This window comes from Chinchilla lanigera, unplaced genomic scaffold (assembly GCF_000276665.1).
Source record: "Chinchilla lanigera isolate Chin_1 unplaced genomic scaffold, ChiLan1.0 scaffold00016, whole genome shotgun sequence".
Classification (NCBI taxonomy): Eukaryota; Metazoa; Chordata; class Mammalia; order Rodentia; family Chinchillidae; genus Chinchilla; species Chinchilla lanigera.
Genome location: NW_004955417.1, coordinates 13,480,191 through 13,500,254, shown reverse-complemented (window position 1 = coordinate 13,500,254; position 20,064 = coordinate 13,480,191). Strand labels below are relative to the sequence as shown.

The following is a 20,064-nucleotide window of genomic DNA, read 5'->3' as shown; positions in this document are numbered from 1 at the left end:
CACTTGCCAGGCAGGTGCTTATGCCACTGAGCTAAATCCCCGGCCCATTCTCATTTATTTATTAACTTTGTATTCTGGAAAGTATCGGTCCTTAATAAAAATTTGGTGAATTGGTATTTCTATTATTCATAGCTCCAAAAACATTTAGTAACCCTACTGGTCATGCCAGGAGGAGTGATAAATGAAGCATTAAAAGAAGAGGAGTGCTTGGTTACTATGATGTTTTTATTTGGAGATTAGTGGCTTGTATAAGACTTTTCACTAATATGGCAAAAATTGTCCTATTTTCTGATATTTTTAGTTTCATTGTGTCAAAATTCCCTTCACTGTAACTGTGATAGTGCTATTAAAATATACTTGATAAAATTAAACCTACTGAGCAGTGAAATTTATTAAAACTTTTAGCAACTGGTATTTGAGAAGTCTGCAAACTACTGCTTTAGTCAACTCCACCCATTTAGAGCCATGCCAAACACGGTAAGGCCGTTTTCTCTTCCTCCACACTGTGGCACTATTTTTCACACTTAAACACAAAACAAATTTGGCGTGGTAAGCTGGTCCAAGGGAGGGACATACCAGTTACATTTTTCTATTTTGTCTATACTAGCAGCTCTCAATTCTAGTAACTTTTTGTGACAAGATCAGAATGACTTACTGAAAAAGGCACGAATTTATTCATATTTTTAGTTTTTGTAGAACTAGAGATCCAATCCAGAGTCTTTGTACTGAGCTACATTCCCATTACCTCCCCTTTTTAAACTGAGACAGGGTTTCACCGAGTTGTCAAATTGCCCAGGCAGCCTTAACTTGTGACCCTCTGCTTTCAGGGGCCCGCTTTCGCCCCACAGAGGCTATTTTTCTTCCTACTTTAACAGGCCCACAGTCGCCCTCCACTGTATTTGTTTTTTTCTCTTTTTTTTTGAGACAGGGTCTCACTATGTAGGTCAGGGTAGCTTTGAACTCACTTTGTAGCTCAGACTGGTCTCAAACTTGTGATCTTTCTGCCTCAGCCTCCCTTTAAGTGTTGGGATTACAAGGTATGCACCACCATTGCCTGGCAGGTATAGCATTTCTTTTCCTACCTTTAATAACTGTAAAAAAATAAAAACCCCAAACCCCAAAAACAGGAGTATAAACCTGTAGTTCAGCAAAGAAAGGCCATGGCAATAAATACTTTTTTTTTTTTTTTTTTGGTTTTTCTCCAGTACCGGGAACCGAACCCACGACCTTGCGCTTGCCAGGCAGGCGCTTTGCCGCTGAGCTAAATCCCCAGCCCCTCATGGCAATAAATACTTTAGGCTTTGCAGACTATAAAGCCTCTGTTACAGCTACCCAAATCTGGTTCTGTAGTGGAAAAACAGCCACAGATGATCAACACATGACTATGTTCCAAAAAACTTATTTAGAAACACAGCCAGAGTCAGAGTTGGCCATGGTATGTAAGGCCCTGGTTTTAAATTTTCAAATTTTTTGGTTACAGGATTTTTTTTTTTAATTTTTAATATGTATCAAGGATGTCAACCTCTGCTTAGATGGCTTAGTTGTATCAATCCATCCTAAATGTAAACTAAAATTTTGCCTAGGTACATTGATCTATTTCAAAGTAACAGCAAACTAAATTATTATACCTCTATTAATGTATTTTCCAAAGCAAAAAATAAATTTGTGAGAAGTGGGGCTGGGGATTTAGCTCAGCGGCAAAAGCGCCTGCCTGGCAAGCACAAGATCGTGAGTTTGGTTCCTGGTACCGGAGAAAAACAAAACAAAACAAAAATTTGTGAGAAGATTGGCATAATTTACATTTTACAGGGTTGGGGATATAGCTCAGTGGCACAGTGCCTGCTTGGTAAGCACAAGGTCCTGAGTTTGATTCTTGGTACTCCCCCACAAAAAAAATTACATTTAATGCCTGGCTTAAAACAGCTGAATTATCTGGTTTTGTATTCAATTTATTGTTCTGTGTTGCTGTGACTAAAGCATACGAAGAAAATCCAGCTATGTGTGTACACACATGAATACACTTATTTTTGTGACAGTGGGGATCAAAACCAGGGCTTTGTGCAGCCTAGGTAACTACCCTGTCACTAAACTACATTCCCAGCTCACACAAAGATACAAGCAGAAAAGGGAGGAGTATTTCAGTAAAGTTCCAGACACTATGGGTACCCTTTGATATCACACCAGCGATTAGTGACTACAATAGCTGGGGATGACAGAGGCAGAGCGGAAAACGGTGAGTGACTGCTAATGCCTGAGATTTCTTTTTGGGAAAGAAAATGTCCTAAAATTAGATTGTGGTTATGGCTGTGTAAATATATTAAAACGGGGTGGTGCATGCCTGTAATCCCAGCACTCGGGAGGCTGAGGCAGAAGTATTGTTGCAAGTTTGAGACCAGCCTGGGCTTTTAGAAAGTGAGCTCAAGGCCAGCCTGAACTGCATAGTGAGCCCTTGTCTCAAAAAGGCAATCAATAAATAAAAAAATTGTACACTTAAATAAAATTTTTGCTATATTTCAAAATAAATTTGTTTAACAAAAAGAGAAAAGTTGAACAAAATGGCTACAGTTTAGAAAGAGCAAGGAATAGGCAATCAGACTAGTGCCACAGGCAGGCAGTCACTCAACATTGTGGACCACTTTCTAAGACCAATGGGAAGGCATCAAAGGATTGAAGGAAGAACCAAATATTACTACAGATCTCATCAACTGGTAGTGTCTTAAAGGTTGTTGCACTGCGACAGGGACTCTGGGGCTGCATGAATGAACTTTTCATTCTTCACGTTAAAACCCACAAGTCTATTTTGCACTTTGAATATTTTATGCACGATTTCCTAACATGCTAGCACTGTTCAACTGGAAAATATTATATCAGCTCACTGAGTCATGCAGATCTTCCAAACTGTAAGGATACACACGTGTTGGAAGTACTTTTTAAAATTAAACTCTTAAGTGAAACTAGATTTTTAAAAAAAATATTGAGTGGATGGCAGTAAAGAATACAATGACTACTGGTAGTTGAGATATTCCCCCCCAACGTTTTTTTTGGTCTTTTTGAGACGGTCTCATTATGTAAGTTCAGGCTGGCCTTGAACTCACTTTGTAGCCCAGGCTGGCCTCAAACTCACAACGATCCTCCTGCCTCGGCCTCTCAAGTGCTGGGAATACAGGCATTCCTCACCACGCCTGGCTCTTGGATTTTCCATTATACAATCTTCTTTTTAAAAAAATCACATTTGTTAATATCATAACTGACTCATGCCATCAGAAATTCTTTAAGTACTAGGAAGTTGTCAAGCTCACAGTAGCAGATATAAATATTCCAAACTTCTAATTTTCAATAAGCAATAAATCATTTTTTGAGCCCAGGCTGGCCTTGAACACTGTGTAATCCTCCTGCCTCAGCCGCGCAAGTGCTGGTATTACCAGCATGCCCTGGCATGCCTGGCCATTTTATCATTTTCAACCAATACTATTCAATGTTATTCTTGAAGTGGACAGACTACTTCATTCTTGAGAAAACGTCTGCAAATATCCAAATCTGATAATCATGGGTGTCTGTCAATCATTCTTCGTTTTTAATTTTATTTTCTTTATTTACTTTTCTTTCCTTCAAGCAAAAATGGAATAACATGAAATAGGCAGTTTAGTTTAAAACTCATTTAGTACAAGTGTTTTTCCTTAGGACAACCATAATTCTTTAGTATGCAGCATACCTTATACATACATCCCATTTCATCAGACAGAACAGTTACAAAGCATACATCTAAGGATCAAGACAATAAAGTTAATAATCATTTTTACTGCTTTCATGAACTACTATTTAAACTTACAGACTTGGATGAAACTACTGATTTCTCCCCTTACTATAAATGCATGGACTACTGCTAGTTTGGTACTACTGTCTCAACTCACAATAAAGAGGCTGCAGTTTTACCCACTCTTGCTTTTGCACCATTAGTGCAAGCATCAACACAGTGGACAAGGCAAATGTCTTCATTATTATGAAAATAGTTTTGTCTTCAAGGACTCAACAAAAGGGCCCATGGGGCCCCTGTCCAGGGCTTCAATGACCACACTCTTGAGAACTGCTTGTTGGCCTAGGGAAATGAAGGAGTATTACTACTACCTGTGTGATCTTGGGCAATTCACTAAACTGTGTATTAAGCTCTATAGAAAAAAATGGTAATATCTCCCAGAGTTGCTTATCAAGATTCAATGATACAATATTTTGTATATTATACAGCACCATAAACACATAACATGTAATAATACTTATAGTAAATGATAGGGTTTCAGTGGAAACCACTGAATTCATCATTAACAACTGTTATGGTTTGTGTGTAGATGTCCCCCTTAGCCTCATGAAGTCGTGGGGCTAGAGTTTTTCATTGACTCATGGTCCAAAGCTGGGATTAGGGGTGTGAGTGCTACACCTGCCCTGGGGTGGGTAGCCTGCATACAACATAAGGGAGAGAAAGAGGCTTGTTCTTGCTGTTCCTCCTTTTTTGCTGTTGTTGCTTTTACTGTCTTCTGCTGCAATGAATGTTGCCCTCTGCCATGTGCCACTCTGCCTTGGAGCCAGCCAAGTATGGACTGAAACATCTACAAACTGTAAGCTAAATAAACCTTTCCTTCCTTATGGGCGTCAGGTATTTTGTTTCAGCAATGAGAGAAAAGTAACCAAAACAACAACCTAGTGTAGTAACCAAGTTTTATATATTTTGCTTCTGATTTTCTTTCCTTTTTTTTGTTTTTTTGAGACAAGCGATCACTACTGTATAGTCCAGGCTAGCCTTGAACTTGGGAGGCTGAGGCAGGAGGATTGTCACAAATCAGCTTGGGATACAGAGTGAGTTCAAGGTTAGCCTAAACTACAAAGCTAGACCCTGTCTCAAAAAACAAACGAAACAGAACAAAAGGGACATGTTTGGGACACTGAATAGGCAAGAAAAGCCAGAAGATCTGCAGGAGAAAAAACTGAAAAATGCAAAAATATTAGCATATCAGAGAGAAAAAGTCTGTGTTATGAAATGGAAAGACAAAAAGATGTCATACTGTCAATTATTCATAATACAGAAATGATAGAACTGGAAGGAAGCAACGAAACTAAAAATATTCCAATACTGGTCAATGATTATATAATCCTGTGGGCGGTGTTGACAGAACTGACCAACATCTAACAAGCTACCCTGTAATCAAAAAGCAAGGACAAAATATTGTCACCATTACATTTAGTGGTAGACATTTTACTGAAATTATCTCACCCACAGAATAAAAAGACCAACGTGACTGTGTAAAATGTGTTGGTCAAACACATGCAAAAGCCGAGTGTGGTGGCGCAGGCCTGTAATCCCAGCACTCGGGAGGCTGAGGTAAGAGGATTTGTTGCGAGTTTGAGACCAGCCTGAGCTACACAGTGAGCTCAAGGCCAGCCTGAACTACATAGAGACTCTGCCTCAAAAAAGACAAGCAAACAAAAAAACCAAACCAAACCGAAACAAAACAACAAATACATGCAAAAAGAATTCAGACTGTAGATACTATTTGTCCAGACTGTATTGTTGGATTACGTATTAAATCTTTTAAGATATACCATACACAGAAAAATTATTAAATTTGATAAAATTGTCATTTTTATATTTGCTGTTGTATTACCTTTTTTATATTACCTTATAAAAACAAACAAAACTATGCAATTTTTGGTCATCCTATATTTAAATAAGTTGACTACTAAGTGGTTAATCATAAAAATTGCTATCAGCTGAACATACATAAGTTTTTATCATATCCCTGCCCCATCGTTGCCAGTCAAACTTGTCCAGGGCTCCCCTTCAGTGTGCCTGAATATGTTCACCAGTTTTTCTCCCTTCCAAATTTGGTCTTGCCACTTCTACTTACTGACCAACCATCCTACCCTTAGGTGTCCAATTAAACAAACCTTTTCCAGCTATCCAATAAGATAAACTTTGTCCTCTGATTACCTAATGTTACCCTTAGCTTCTCTTTGGTTGCCTTTCCTTACCAAGACTGTAATCTTCCTGAAGGTGAGAACATCTTACATTTCTCCTTATTCCCGTCAGCATCTATTAGAAAAATGTATTCTACTTTCCTAAAGGCCCTGTGTGTCTTCTACTAGAAACTAGCATCAATGAAGCACCAACATTCATATCCAAATAAAGACCTAGAAAATGGTGGCAGAAGACCTAAAAACCTTTATAGACCTGAGCACTCTACCTCTTGTCTAATACAGTTTCAAGATAAGTTTTATCTCTAAGCCTTACTCAAATGACAAGGTAAGGTAATTGGCATCACAGTTTAAGGTACAATTATTTGACAGGCATGGTGGTACATACCTGTAATCTCAGCACTCAGGAGGCTGAGGCAGAAGGATCGCTGAGAGTTTGAGGCCAGCCTGGGCTATCTAGTGAGCTCAAGGTGAGCCTGAACTACATAGCGAGACCCTGTCTCAAAAACAAAACAAACTAAAACCAAAACCAAAATGAAAGCCAAAGCCACAACAAAAAAATGCAATTATTCTCTGGGCAAAAAATCATGCTTTTCAAAGTGCCTAAGATGTGGCTCTGAGAGGAAAAATATATGATAAGATATATAAAGATGTTTAAGCAGATTTAAGGTATGTTTCTTTTTTTTTTTTTTTTTTTGAGATGGGGTCTCACTACATAGTCCATGCTGCCCTTGAACCTGTGATCCTCCTGACTAGGCCTCCCAATGCTATGATTACAGATGTGTACCATCATACCCAGCTGGTACGTTTCAGCAGAACAAAATAACTGAGCTGAACCAATTTAAAAGGCCTAAGTTCAACATGCAAGATAGCAAGACAGGAACATTAGGATTTGTAGCATTTATTATTGGTCAGTCAATAATAAAGCCAAATCAAATAGGCAACAAATCAAGAGTAGACGCTCCATACTGAAAACCAACAGCAACTAAAAGGTAGTATTGGGTTCAAATCTTAGTTCATAAATTGTATGAAATCATGAAGTCCCTTTACCTCTATGCTTTGGAGTTTTTATTTGTAAATAGCACTGATACTATTTCCCTGGTAGTTTTTGAGAAGATTAGAAATACTAAAGGCCTATGAAAATACAAACTTTGAAGACAGACAGGTCTGGGATAGAACTGACATAGTTTTTCTGAATGTTTATTTTTGTTTTTTGAGACAGCGTCTCACTATGCAGTTCAGGCTGGCCTTGAGCTCACTTTGTAGCCAAGGCTGGCCTCGAACTTGCAAGATCCTCTTGCCTCAGACTCCCTACAGGTGTGCACCACTGCGCCCAACTAGTTTAGTATTTAAGTTTCAGGTTTTTCATCTGTAAAATAGGTACGAAGTCACCTTAGAGCTGTTTTGAGGATAAGTGTTACTTTTCTTTTTGAGACAGGGTCTCACCATGCAGTTCAGGCCAGCCTCGAATTCACAGCGATCCTCCTGCTTCTGTCTTTTGAGTGCTGCCATTACAGGTATGCACCACCATGCCTGGCCTTGTTATATTTTATTTTATTTATTTATTTTTTGTCATTTAGGAGACAGGGTCTCACTATGCAGCTCAGGCTGGCCTTGAGCTCATTTTGTAGCCCAGGCTGGTCTCGAACTCAGAGCGATTCTCTTGCCTCAGCCTCCCAGGTACTGGGATTACAGGCCTGTGCTACCATGCCCGGTACCTGGCCTTGTTACTTTTTAAAAACGGCTATAAGGAGTTAAAAAACATCAACTAAGGTGCTCAATAAATGTCTCTAATAGATACAGGTACATTCCTCACCTTGCATGCTGCCTACTGTGATATATTTAATAAATGTCAACTACTGTAATTATTTTCTATTACAAGAAATTTCAGAACAATGATTACAAACTTTAATTTTATACCCTATTATACTCAATATCTTTCTCTCTCTCTGTCTCTCTGTCTATATATATACATATATAAAAGTCAGGAATAAATGCTGGTTCATAGTAGAAGCAGGATTGAATTTAAAACGCTTCCTTAGAGAAGAAGTTTAGGAACGAAGTAGTAACTGGGAGAGCTGTTACTCTACATCAGGCCTATCAACTATTTATACACTTAAAGTTCTTAAATTACACGCTCATTTGTTGAAACAAGTCATTTATTATTTACTTTTTTGCCAAAGGCAAAGTCATATATAAGTTTAATTCTTTCCCACAATTATCCTTCGTTTTAAGCCTTCTACCTGCAGCTGTCTTGGCTCTAGATCGATTTCACTGGGTTACAGGGAGAGGACTGATCTTATCAGTTCTTCAAAGACATTTCAAAACTGCAAACATTAAAAAACTGTAGCAGCCATTTTATACCACTATTTCATGGGGGGGGGGGGCACTGTACTCTGGTTTCTAGAAACCACCTACCCATCCTCTAGTTGTTCTCACCCCTGCAAAAGGTTATATATAGAGTGAAAAACAAAAAAGCAGGTGGTGGTAATTCAATGTACAAAATAGGAATTCAACAAGTCTCTTACAGTAGAAGGAAGCCAGGTTAAGAGTTTGCTTAACTGGGCAGGGCGATACATATCTGCAATCCTAGCACTCTAGGAAGCTGAGGTAGTAGGATTGCAAGTTTGAGCCCAGCCTGGGCAATCTAGATTCAGTCTTAAAATAAGAAATAAAAAGGGCTAAAGATGTAAGTTCAATGGAAGAGTCCTGATTTCAATCCCCAGTACGGGGAGGGGAGGGAAGGATCTTTATTTTGCCCAATTAAATCTGTTACTATTTAGTTTATTTTTTGTTTTTTTGAGACAGGGTCACACTATGCAGTCTAGGTTGGCCTTGAGCTCACTGTGGAGCTCAGGTTGGCCTGGAACTTGAAGCAGTCCTTCCGCCTTAGCCTCCTGATTACAGATGTGCACCACCACGTCCAGCCTTGCCAAAATAAATTTTTAAAACGGCTCAATTATATATAGCAATTGGGAAGTTAAAAAATACAGAAATGGTATTTATGGGATACAATACATTGTGTTATGTGGAAAAAATTCACATCTAAGACAAAGTACTCATCCAAATTTTAATAATGACCTGAGTACAGAATTTTTCTTTTGTATATAAAAGTCCAAAACTGCCTAATCAGTAATTAGGTCTCCATCGCAAAAGAAATCTATTTTAACATTTAACAGCAATGGACAACTTTGCTATACTACAGGTATCAATAAAGGTAACATACTTCTACTTTTAAAGAGATGTTATATACAAAAATCTGGAACCTTACTCATATAAAAGATGTCCAAGTTATAAATAATTTGTTTTTGGCATATGAATATTTACTAACACCACACCAACATTTAAAATAGTGATACATCCTTTCTATAAAAAAAAAAAACAAAACCAAACCACCTACTTAAAACTTTCACTACTATTATCAATTTAGATTTTTCTTTAAGAAAAAAAAATACATATATATATATATATACACACTCTTGTGAAACAGAACAGCATCATATCTTTATGTCACTCTCTTTACAAACTTACCTTTTCATTTTTTTTGTCTGCCTCTGGTGGTTGCTTTGCTGTTACACTTCGAGGAGTTCGAACAACTTCATCCTCAGCCGCTTCAACAGTCCGTCCATTTGGCTACATGAGCAACAAGAAAGCACCATGTTATCAAGCTGGCTGGCGGATTAAGCCATAGATTTACACTCAGGAAATAACACATGGATGAAATTCTACCCCAATGGGCACTAACAAAGTTGTTTTATATAGCAATATTATCTAAGACTTGATGGACTGATCTAAGTAACAGTGTTTTGTGATATAAATACAATGAACTATAAACAAAACTCTGTACCACAAATTTTCTGATTTCACCCACGTATCAGTTTAAAAGGAAAACAGAATAAAGGTAGGTAAAAGGACATCTACTACCACTACCAACAAGCTATGCAATCTCAGATCATTTCACTATCTCAAGGCTTATTTCTACATCTGTAAGATGATAGGTTTGGGTATTTAAGAGTCAGCAAACTTTTTTTGTAAAGGGCCAGACAGAAAATACTTTAGGCATGCTGGGCCACGTATCTACTGCAACTACGTGACTCTTTCATTAATTATAGTACAAAAACAGCACAAAAGATATACAAATGAATGTTCAATCATTTCTAATGTTGCCTCGAACTCTATAATTTAGTGGCTCTACTACTGTGGGATTAAGAAGTTTTACCAATCATTGCCACAACCTGAAAAGATTATCTTTGCTTTCCTAACATTCTCAAAATGATAGGATTGTGCTTAGAAGCATTCATGGGTAGAATTACGTGACTCCAAAACTCAAGCTTTAAGCATCAGAATCATTCAGTTTTTTAAAAAGTAAACATTTCCAAGCCCTGTCAACAAAATTGTATAGACTGAGGCATCTGAACAGGGCCTAAGTCTTTCAAACAAATTATGAACTCTGAAATCCTCAATTATGCCAACAGTGGTCTGACAGATATCCATATGCAATCTTCTTCTTGAACTCTATTACTTTTCACTTGTGCATTCCTCTCATGTTCAACACAATAAAGTCAAAAAACCATGTATTAGTTTCAAAGTTCTCTACCAGATTGCCTATTCACAGTAAAGCTACAAATAAGAAAACAATCAGTATTCAAAGGTTTTATAACTGACTTAATCTGCATTTGTTAAAAATGATCAGAAAAATGTAGTTGGAAAAAAGAGACCATTTATGTTCTAAAAATCAACTGGTAAGCTTTCCAAAGATCTGTGGCAGAAAATCAAAACAAAGCTGTCTTTTAGCTGATTGAATTCCTAATTAATCAAAATGTAATCTTCTAGGTCTTAAATAGCTTGTCAAAGTCAGAGCAAATGCAAAACCAGGTTTCCCTACTCTTGGTTTTCTTTCTCCTGTGCTGTTTTGCCACTTTACCGTTTGTTGCCTCTGCTACTCTTTGTATGTGTGTGTGTGTGTGTATGTGTGTGTGTGTCTGTGGGGGGTTCGGTGGGAGAGAGCACATGCAGAAAGGTAAGGAACCTCAGGAAGGCAAGTGGACTTAGGGGTAGATACACATCAGGAAAGTAACGATTTTTTTTCCACTTCTAATACTACCATCTTGTCTATTTTCATGCTGTTTCTTCTCCCCTATTCTTTCTCTTATATCTCTCCTATCTGCTCATAAGCAGCTCACAAGGTTTACATCTACAAAATTACACTTCAGGGAACTTTCTATCATGGTCACCAAATGAGAGATAAAAGTCTTTCAAAGCAATATGAACTCTGAAATCCTCAATTATGACAACAGTGGTCTGACAGATTTGGGAACACTCAGTTCTATTTCAGAGGCTAAAAATAGTCCAGACTTGCTCTAGAGACAGTACTGTTATCTTAAAACAACACAAAACAAAACTGGTTCTAGTTTTACTGTTTTCTAAGAAAACTGCATATTCACCATGTATTTATTCATTCACTCAATGCTCAGTAAGCAAACACAGTAGGATGCAGAACTCTTTCGTTTTGTTTTGTTTTTCCGGTACTGGGAATCGAACTCACGACCTCTCACTTGCCAGGCAAGGGCTGTGCCACTGAGCTAAATCCCCAGCCCTAGGATGCAGAACTCTTAAAACCTTGAAATGAATAGAGAAGGCCTAACCTCTACCCTCAAGAAGCTTAGAACCTAGCAAAGGAAGCCAAGTATAAAATAGCAATCCTAAAATATAAGACAAAAGGTATATTCTCTCCTCTCCCTTTCTTTCCTCTCCCCTCCCCCTCTTCTTCTTCTCTCTCTCTCTCTCTCTCTCTCTCTCTCTTTCTTTCTGGTCTTTTTGAGATGGGGTTTCACTATGCAGTTCAGGCTGGCCTCGAACTCACTTTTTAGCCCGGGCTGGCCTCAAACTCGCAGCAATCCTCCTGCCTCAGCCTCCCAAGTGCTGGGATTACAGGCATGAGCCACCACACCTGGCTATTCCCTCTCTTTAAACAGTATGTTTTTTTTTGTACCAGGAATCAAACTCAGGACCTTGTGCTTGCCAGGCAGGCACTGTGCCACTGAACTGTATCTCTGGCCCTAAAACAGTATGAGTTTTGAAGGTAAGTTTAGAGACCAAGATTAAAATCTCAAATGTGTTTTTCTTGGAGAAGTTGACATTTCTCTAGAGTTCCAATCTGCTTAGTTGAAAGTTATATTGAGCACACAGAAGGCATAAGTGTATGTATACTTTATATTTATCACAAAAAGATAAAAGACAAGACATTATGAAAAATCAAAAGCAAGCTGGGTGTGGTGGCACACGCCTGTAATCCCAGCACTCAGGAAGCTGAGGCAGCAGGATCGTTGTGAGTTCGAGACCAGCCTGAGCTACAAAGTGAGCTCAAGGCCAGCCCGACTGCATAGCAAGACCCTGTCTCAAAAAAAAAAGAAAAAAAAAATCAAAAGCAGCAGCATCTTTAGCTGACAGGCTGGACTGTAAGCTGAGCCTAATAATAACTATTAACTTTGGAGTTCGTGCCATGCACACCTGTCAGGTGCTTTACATGCATTACCTAACAAATGGCAAGTCCTACTCTGGGTCAGTTTCTTTGTTGTAGTTGTGAAGAGTTTTGATATAAATCCCACAGAGAACTTCTTGTCATTTTGAAAGCATAGCTGCATTTTTCCCCTGCCAAACGTTGTGCACTTATCAACTACATACACTTTAGCTTCAGATACAGTAATTTACCTACTTATTTTAAAATTCAACCCCAATTAAAAACACTTTGTAATTGAGAGAATAATCTTACAAATAAGATCCATAACCTGTATTTGCAAAATCTGCATATATATTGAGATATTTCACTTTGTGGTGAAGATCCTTGTGCTTTCTAAACAACTAGCCAAATGTTTTCTTTTTATTAAAAACAAACAGAATAGAAAAAAAGAAACATGTGTAAGAGTCCTGAGACAAAACAGAAAGGACTGTCTGTCTCAAATATTATGATCAGGAAAGGATTTTCTGGGATGGCGTTTTTTTCTTTTTTTTTTTTTTCCTGAGACAGAGCCTCCCTATGTAGTTCAAGCTAGCTTCAAACTTGTTGTAAAGACCTGCATCAGCATCCTGAGTGCTGGGATTACAGGTGTGGGCCACCACATCTGGACCTCGGGGATGCTTTTTAAGGTGAGATTCAAAGACTGATAAGGAGAGAGGGAAAGGCAGAGAGATTGAGGAATAGAGAAACAGGGGGAAGTGGGAAGAGAGAAAGAGACGGTGAGAGGGAGAGAAACTGTTAATTCTGGCTCATGTAAAGGCAGTGGATTATGAAGAAAGAACAGTGTAATTCTTTTTTTTGGCTTTTTTTCTGGTACCGGGAATTGAACTCATGACCTTGCGCTTGCCAGGCAGATGCTGAGCCGCTGAGCTAAATCCCCAGCCCCAAGAACAGAGTAATTCTAAGCAGCAAATGAGAACCAATCAGCTTAGAAAAAAAGCAGGTGCTGGCCTAGAAAGGCCTCAGATTTTGAATGCAAAAGCTACTGAAAAGTTCATTTTAGGCAAGAAAGAGGACTGGAGGTAGTCAAGGGAATGCAACTGCTAGAGCCTGTGAGCTAAGGTGACAGGCATAAGAGGGGGAAATCAGACTGAACATGTATTTGGGGGCAAAGCTGATTATACTTTGCTGATAGATTAGATAGGAGGTAAGAAAGCTATAAGGTGAGAAAAGTGTTAAAATCAAGGATAAATTCTTAAACACTTATAGTTTAATTAACAAATGGATGGTAATTGGCCCTTTACAAAAATGGGGGCCAGGCATGCTGGCACACGCCTGGAATCCCAGTACTTGGGAGGATCACTGTGAGTTCGAGGCCAGTTCCGGCTACACAGTGAGTTCAAGGCCAGACTGAACTACAATGTGAGACCCTGTCTCAAAGTGTAGACTTACACATGACGTTCTGGAGATGAGAACAGCCCAAATACAGATATGCAGAGACAAATATACACGCGATCCTCAATATCTACTGATTTTGTGTTGATGATTTCTGCCTCACTAAAATCTGTAACCACAAAATCAGTGCTCGAGAGCTTTGCAACCATGAGGAAATGTACAGAGCTGCAAAAAAATTGAGTTGCCCTGTAGTTCTGTAGCATGTAACATGAGGTTAAGGCAATACTCTGCCTTATTTCATCTTTTTCATAATTGTAAAGAAGTGTTCTTTGTAAGGCCTATGTAGAGCCACATATTTTCCATTTTTGTTCTTTTCACTTGTAATTTCACTGTTTAAAACAGCCCTCAACCATAGTACTAAGGTGTTGTCTTGTGTTCCTATGTGATCTGCAAGAAGGCTGCAATGATCCTTAGTGAGAAAATATACATATTAGAAAAGCTTTGTTCAGGTATGAATTCTGGTATATTGGCCATTTCAATGTTCATTAATCAACTACATTAAAGAAGGTGTCTTTAAACAGAAACATATACAAAACAAGCCTATGTAGATGATTAGTAAAAATACTGTGACCAGAGGCTTGTAGGAATCCACATACCTTTTCCCTAGGAACTCTAATCCGCACGCACTAATTTAGTGGCTGCGCAGAATTTACACAACTGCTGGAAATAATAAGAACCAACTATATCAATATGTTTATAAAGTCCCCCCATGTGTGTAAATACTAACGTGCTCTATGCTGCCAATACAGATGAAATGTTGAGATATTTGCAGATTAGAACCCCATGAAATGGTGGTATTAGGCCATTTTGATTAAATATATGGCAACTACAGTCTTCACTAAATATAGACTATTATGCTAGATGCTGCAAGGAACATACAATGCTAGTGCAGCAGTGAGTGAAGGCTTTAGAGGCAGCACTGTAGCTGGGCTTTAAAAGATTGGTAAAAATTGTAAGAAGAAACATCCTTTCAATGGAAAAAAATACGAACAGACATGAAAGTCTAGCTAAACAAAATTACTTATTTTAGGAACAGCACTGGAATATAAACCTAAGGTTTAGGTCATGACGAGGCACTGAGTATCGTATCACAGACTTTGGATCTTATTCAACATGTGATGGGGAAACTACTGAAGAGATGTGAATGTGAGTCACATGGTCAGGGTTGGGCTTAAAAAGATTCAACTGACAAGAATGGGTAGAAAATTTGGTAACAGGATGACTGAAAGCAGGCAAATCAGTTATAATACCGTTAGAACAGTCTAAGCAAAAGGTAGTTAAGGAGTGGCATAAAAATGGAAACAGAAGCAATGACTACAAAAGGCATTACATACCAGTAGAATAACTTACAAAATTATAGCCAGAAAAAAAGACCTCTTCAACTGCAAAAAATATGGCACATATACTCTAGCATGAAGAATAAAACAGGCTGTATAATTCAATAATTATTTTTTGAGTGCCAAGCACTGGACAAGATTATACACAACCAAACAAGAAAATGAAACTATACTATGGCAAATCTTTAGGAAAAATTCATACACTAACATACAAGTAATTGCTCCTTAAAATGAATTATCTTTGGAATTGACCCTGATTATGTGCTGAAATTCAAAGTCACAACTGTTAAAGACCAATTACCTGAGACCTACACAACTTATCAGATTAAAAGCCAAGTGAAAAAATAGTGAGCAGTTGTTTGAAATCTACATTAAATTAAAGTGCCATGAAAATACATAAAAGATAAAGATTTTTTAAAATGTCAAGAACTAGGCAGGCAAGGGAGACTGAGGCAGGATGATTACAAATACAAACCCGGCATGGGCAACTTCAAAATAAAAAATAAAAAAGGGCTAGGGATGTAGCTCCTGTACGATCGCTTCTCAGCCTTTTGGCAAAGATCAAGTGTAGCTCCTGTGTGACACTCTGGGTTCAATCTTCAGACTCTTCCCTTCAATCCAAGAATTAAACTAACCCAAGTATCCTCCTTATCCTGAAAGTATCCTCCTTATCCTGGTTTTATAAGTGGAATATCTGCAATTCATAGCCTAAAAGATGTAGGCAAGATTAAGGGATAAAAACCAAATTGATAAAAAGAATTTCAAAATGTGCTTACCAAGAGACTGAAATAAATGAAAATGTTAAAAGCTAAATACCACCTATTCTCTAAATAAACTATTAGAAACAAAATTTGAACATGAGGGTTGAAAAATTTGGAATGAGTTAAAAGAAAACAAAAAACAATGGAATAGAAGTAAAATAAGCAAAACATGCTGAGAAAGATGAAACATCGTTTTAAATAAACTGCAGTGGTTTGTATCACTGAACCCATTTGCATTAAAGTAGACTTTAAACCAAGGACAGACTGCACCTATAATCCTTGCACTTTGGAGGCAGAGGAACGAGGATCACTATGCAGGCCAGCGTGGCCTATACAGTGACATTCTGTACCCCACCCAACTACTTAATATTCTAAAATGTATGTCTTATAATAGGGATCTTATAGCTCTATTTCAGTAATGGGCAAGGATTACCAAGAAAGTTTGTTATAAATGCAGATTCCTACAAGCTGAGTGCAGAGGCATACATACTTATAGTCTCAGCTACACTGGAGACTCAGACAGGAGAACCACTTGAGCCCTAGACTTCAAGTGTACACTGGGCAACTGAGCCAGACCCACCTCAAATCAAAGTAAGAATCAAACAAAAAGCAGATTCTCCAGACCTAAATTCAGAATCTGAACTTTCAAGATCCGTGGTAAGGGGTCAGAGATATAGCTCAGCAGCACAGTGCCTGTCTGGTAAGCGCAAGGTCTTGAGTTCAATTCCCAGTACCAAAAGAAAAAAAAAAAAAAGGAGGAAAATCCTTGGTAAAACTTAGAAATCTACTCACTTAACAAGCATACAATGTGACTCTATGGCAAACAGTCAGAGATAGCAGTACTTTGAGGAATCTTGCAATTTTTTGTTTTGGTTTGTTTTTTTTTGAGCCAGGGTCCTGCCATATAGATCATGCTGGTCTCAAACTCACCACAATCCTCCTGCCTCACCCTCCAGAGTGCTCCAATCTTGTCAGGGATTATAGGCATGCACCACCACACCTGGCAAATCTTTCAATGCTTCAGTTTAACTAAGATCTTTAACTTTATAAACAAGGTAAGACAGCTGCCCATGATAGTACACAACACTAGCGAGGCTGAGGCTGGAGGATTGCTGTGAGTTTGAGGTCAGCCTGGGTTACAAAATGAATTCAGGGCTAGTTTGAAATACATAGTGAGACCCCTGTCTCAGTCAGTCAGTCAGTCAGTCAGTCAGTCAGTCACTCACTCACTCACTAACTCACTCACTCACTTACTAAATAAGATAAGGCAAACTGTATGGTTAAATGCTTTACTCAGGTTTAGTTTCCCGTTCTTGTCAGGTAGATCACCCTCCTCCAAAACCAGGCTTTCACTGTTTCTCTGGTCTCTCTCAACATCTTGCTCCCATCTCCTACTCACTTTAGAAGCCAACTTCAGGGCTGGGGGTATAGCTCAGAGGCATAAGCGCCTTCCTGGGAAGCCCAAGTTTTTGAGTTCGATTCCCAGTGCCCTGGCTCCCCCTAAGAAAGTCCAACTTCTGTGATTAGGCATTTTGTACCTGCCAGGGGCCACACAGGTTGTACTGCTAATTTTCTGAATATGGGTAACAGTCTCTCAGTATCTAGGGAGTTGGTTCCTGGTCTCCCAAGGATATAAAAATCTGCAGATGCCCAAGTCTTTTATGTAAAACATGTGCCATATTTGCATATCACCTACACACACATTCTCATTCTTTAAATTATCTATGGATTACTTACAATACTTAATACAATGTAAATGTTATGTAAGTAGTTGTTATACTGTATTGTCCAGGGCACAATGGAAAGGAAAAAGTCTGTATGTGGTATACTCAATTTTTTTAAAAACTACTTTTGAACCCCAGTTGGTTGAACCTATCAATGGAAAATTCTGACAGGATAGCTGACTGTACATCCTGGAATAAAGGACTTGCAGAGGAGAAACTGAGCCTTAACTTTGGTATCCCTTTCCCAGCCAGACTACATAAATACTGTATTCCTTTTTACTGCCTTCCATTTGTAAGCAGCACCTTGCTTTTCTCCAAGTAAATATGTAGCAGAGTAGAAGGCACAGAACAAGTACTAAATAAACAGCAGCTTACACTTAGCCCATAAGTTTTTCAAACTGTGTCATGACTCACAGTCAAATGTGAAACCAATTTAGTGGGTCACAATATTAAATACAAGATTTTTCTGTGTTGTAAAATATCTAGCTTACTGGGATAGTAGTCAAAAAATTTGAAGGCCACAATTTTGTAAATAGTGATTCAGCTAACCTACACCAATACATCTTCAACATTGGTAAGCAAAGAAACACCTTCTCGGTCAACTAAGTTCAACCACACAGCCTCCCATCTGCACCCTTCAAAGCTAACACTAGGCTTTTTTATTCATTTGGGGTAAGTCCTAAGTCTACTGTGCATTCTTCACAGTTTAAGTGTTCACCAGAGCCTGCTCATTCTTCAGATGAGTCATCTGAGTGTTATCACGCACTTCAGATGGGCTCCGGGGGCACCTGTCTCCTGCCTCAAGTCCATCTGAAATTCCAGAAGTCCCAAAGACGGCTTTGAAATTTTCACATCCTGCCACATCCACAAGGCTTTGGGGTTAATATACATTGTTTTTTCAAGACCATTTCTTTCTTTACCCTGGAACAAACTTCTCCACCATAGCATTACTTTCTCGATGCTCCTTATATTTTTAATTATATGTTTCAATTTCCTCATCTAACTTAACATCAACAAAATCAGGCCCTTTTCTAAGTTTCATGTGCATATCTTCCTAATAACAAGTAAAATGTGAATGCTTATACAGGCCTAAGGATACACTGTCACCTCTCTAATGCCATTACCAACAACATTCTTTACTTTGCACAATAATGTTCCTAAATCCCTCCATGCAATTAGCTTCCCACCTTCAAACCTTCTTCACACTACTTTCAAACCTCTATTACTCTATACTATATTTGTGAACCTGGGTCCAACGCTAGCCCCTACAATTAACTCAACTACTGCGTGCAAACCCCATCGTGCCCACAAACACACCAGAGTGCACGTCATCTAGTAAGCTCCGGTACTGGCTTACTGAAGTGTACTGAAAAAAATGAAAGAGCTGGGGATGTAGCTCCAGCAGCACAGCGCCTGCCGGGCAAGCGTGAGGTGGTGAGTTCGATTCCCTGTACCAGGAAAAAAAAAGAAAAAAGAAAAAAAAGTGAAGAGTTTAATTCCGTGAATATAAAAACAGGTTAGGTAGGAGGTGTTTTTAATTCTGCACACCCTCCATATTCTCAATTTACTCAACTTTAAAGTGTTTAGAAAAAAGTATAAAAGGTAGTAGGAGAACCGTGGGGGGATGGCAATTAAGAATTCTGAAGGAAAACACAAACGCCTGATAAAAAGGGATGTGCTGCCTTGGGTGTTTCCACACGCTTGGCGGAGACACTCTTCCACCCCGCACCTCCTGCCCTGTCGTCCGGTTTCACCTTTTCAGCTCCTCCCCACGGCTAGCGAACACCCACTACACTGCACTCGCCTTAGCGCTTTCCTAGGGGGCCACACACCCCTCAAAATAGTATTAGGCAACCGACTCCCCTGTGTCTTGCTCCTGTTCCGGCCTCCACTGGCCACACTCACCACACCAACAGGGTGCAACCATTTCCCTTTAACAGTCCCAACTAAAATGGAAGCAGGTCTAGAACGGACAGCTGTAATCCTCTTTGGGTCACCGTGCGCTTCCTCCACAGGCTAGCACCGGGATGCGCGTCAGGACAGACATCTGCCTTCCGAGATCGCGCCGCAGCTTCCCAACGCCACCTACGGTCCCACTCCGCCCCACGTGCAGCCGGCGGCGCAGGTCCGCTGGAAGGCCGCGCCAGTCCGCCGACCACGGCTCCCGCGACGGCTTGACCTCTGGGTGCCCCTCGGGGCAGCCACCCTCGACCCTCCAACTCGCTTCCTCCAAAACGGGGGCCCCCGCTCGGCCTCGCGCTTCCCAGGCGTCGCCCGCCGCCCAGACGCGCGCCCCCTTCAGCCCCCTGGTCCTCGGGGAGCCCAGCGCCCCGGGGTGCGCCGACCGCCGCTGCACGTTCGCGGTC

At 39.4% G+C, this 20,064-nt stretch overlaps 1 protein-coding gene across 1 annotated transcript in view; it reads right to left on the bottom strand.

The window, feature by feature from the left end:
* The window catches only part of Mtdh (metadherin), a gene marked incomplete in the record, with an annotated part of 61,309 nt that overhangs the window by 40,452 nt on the left and 793 nt on the right, over positions 1 to 20,064 (bottom strand). Inside the window, 1 exon segment of the mRNA XM_013512772.1 lies at positions 9,496 to 9,597. Within this exon segment, the coding sequence (XP_013368226.1) occupies positions 9,496 to 9,597 (102 nt within the window).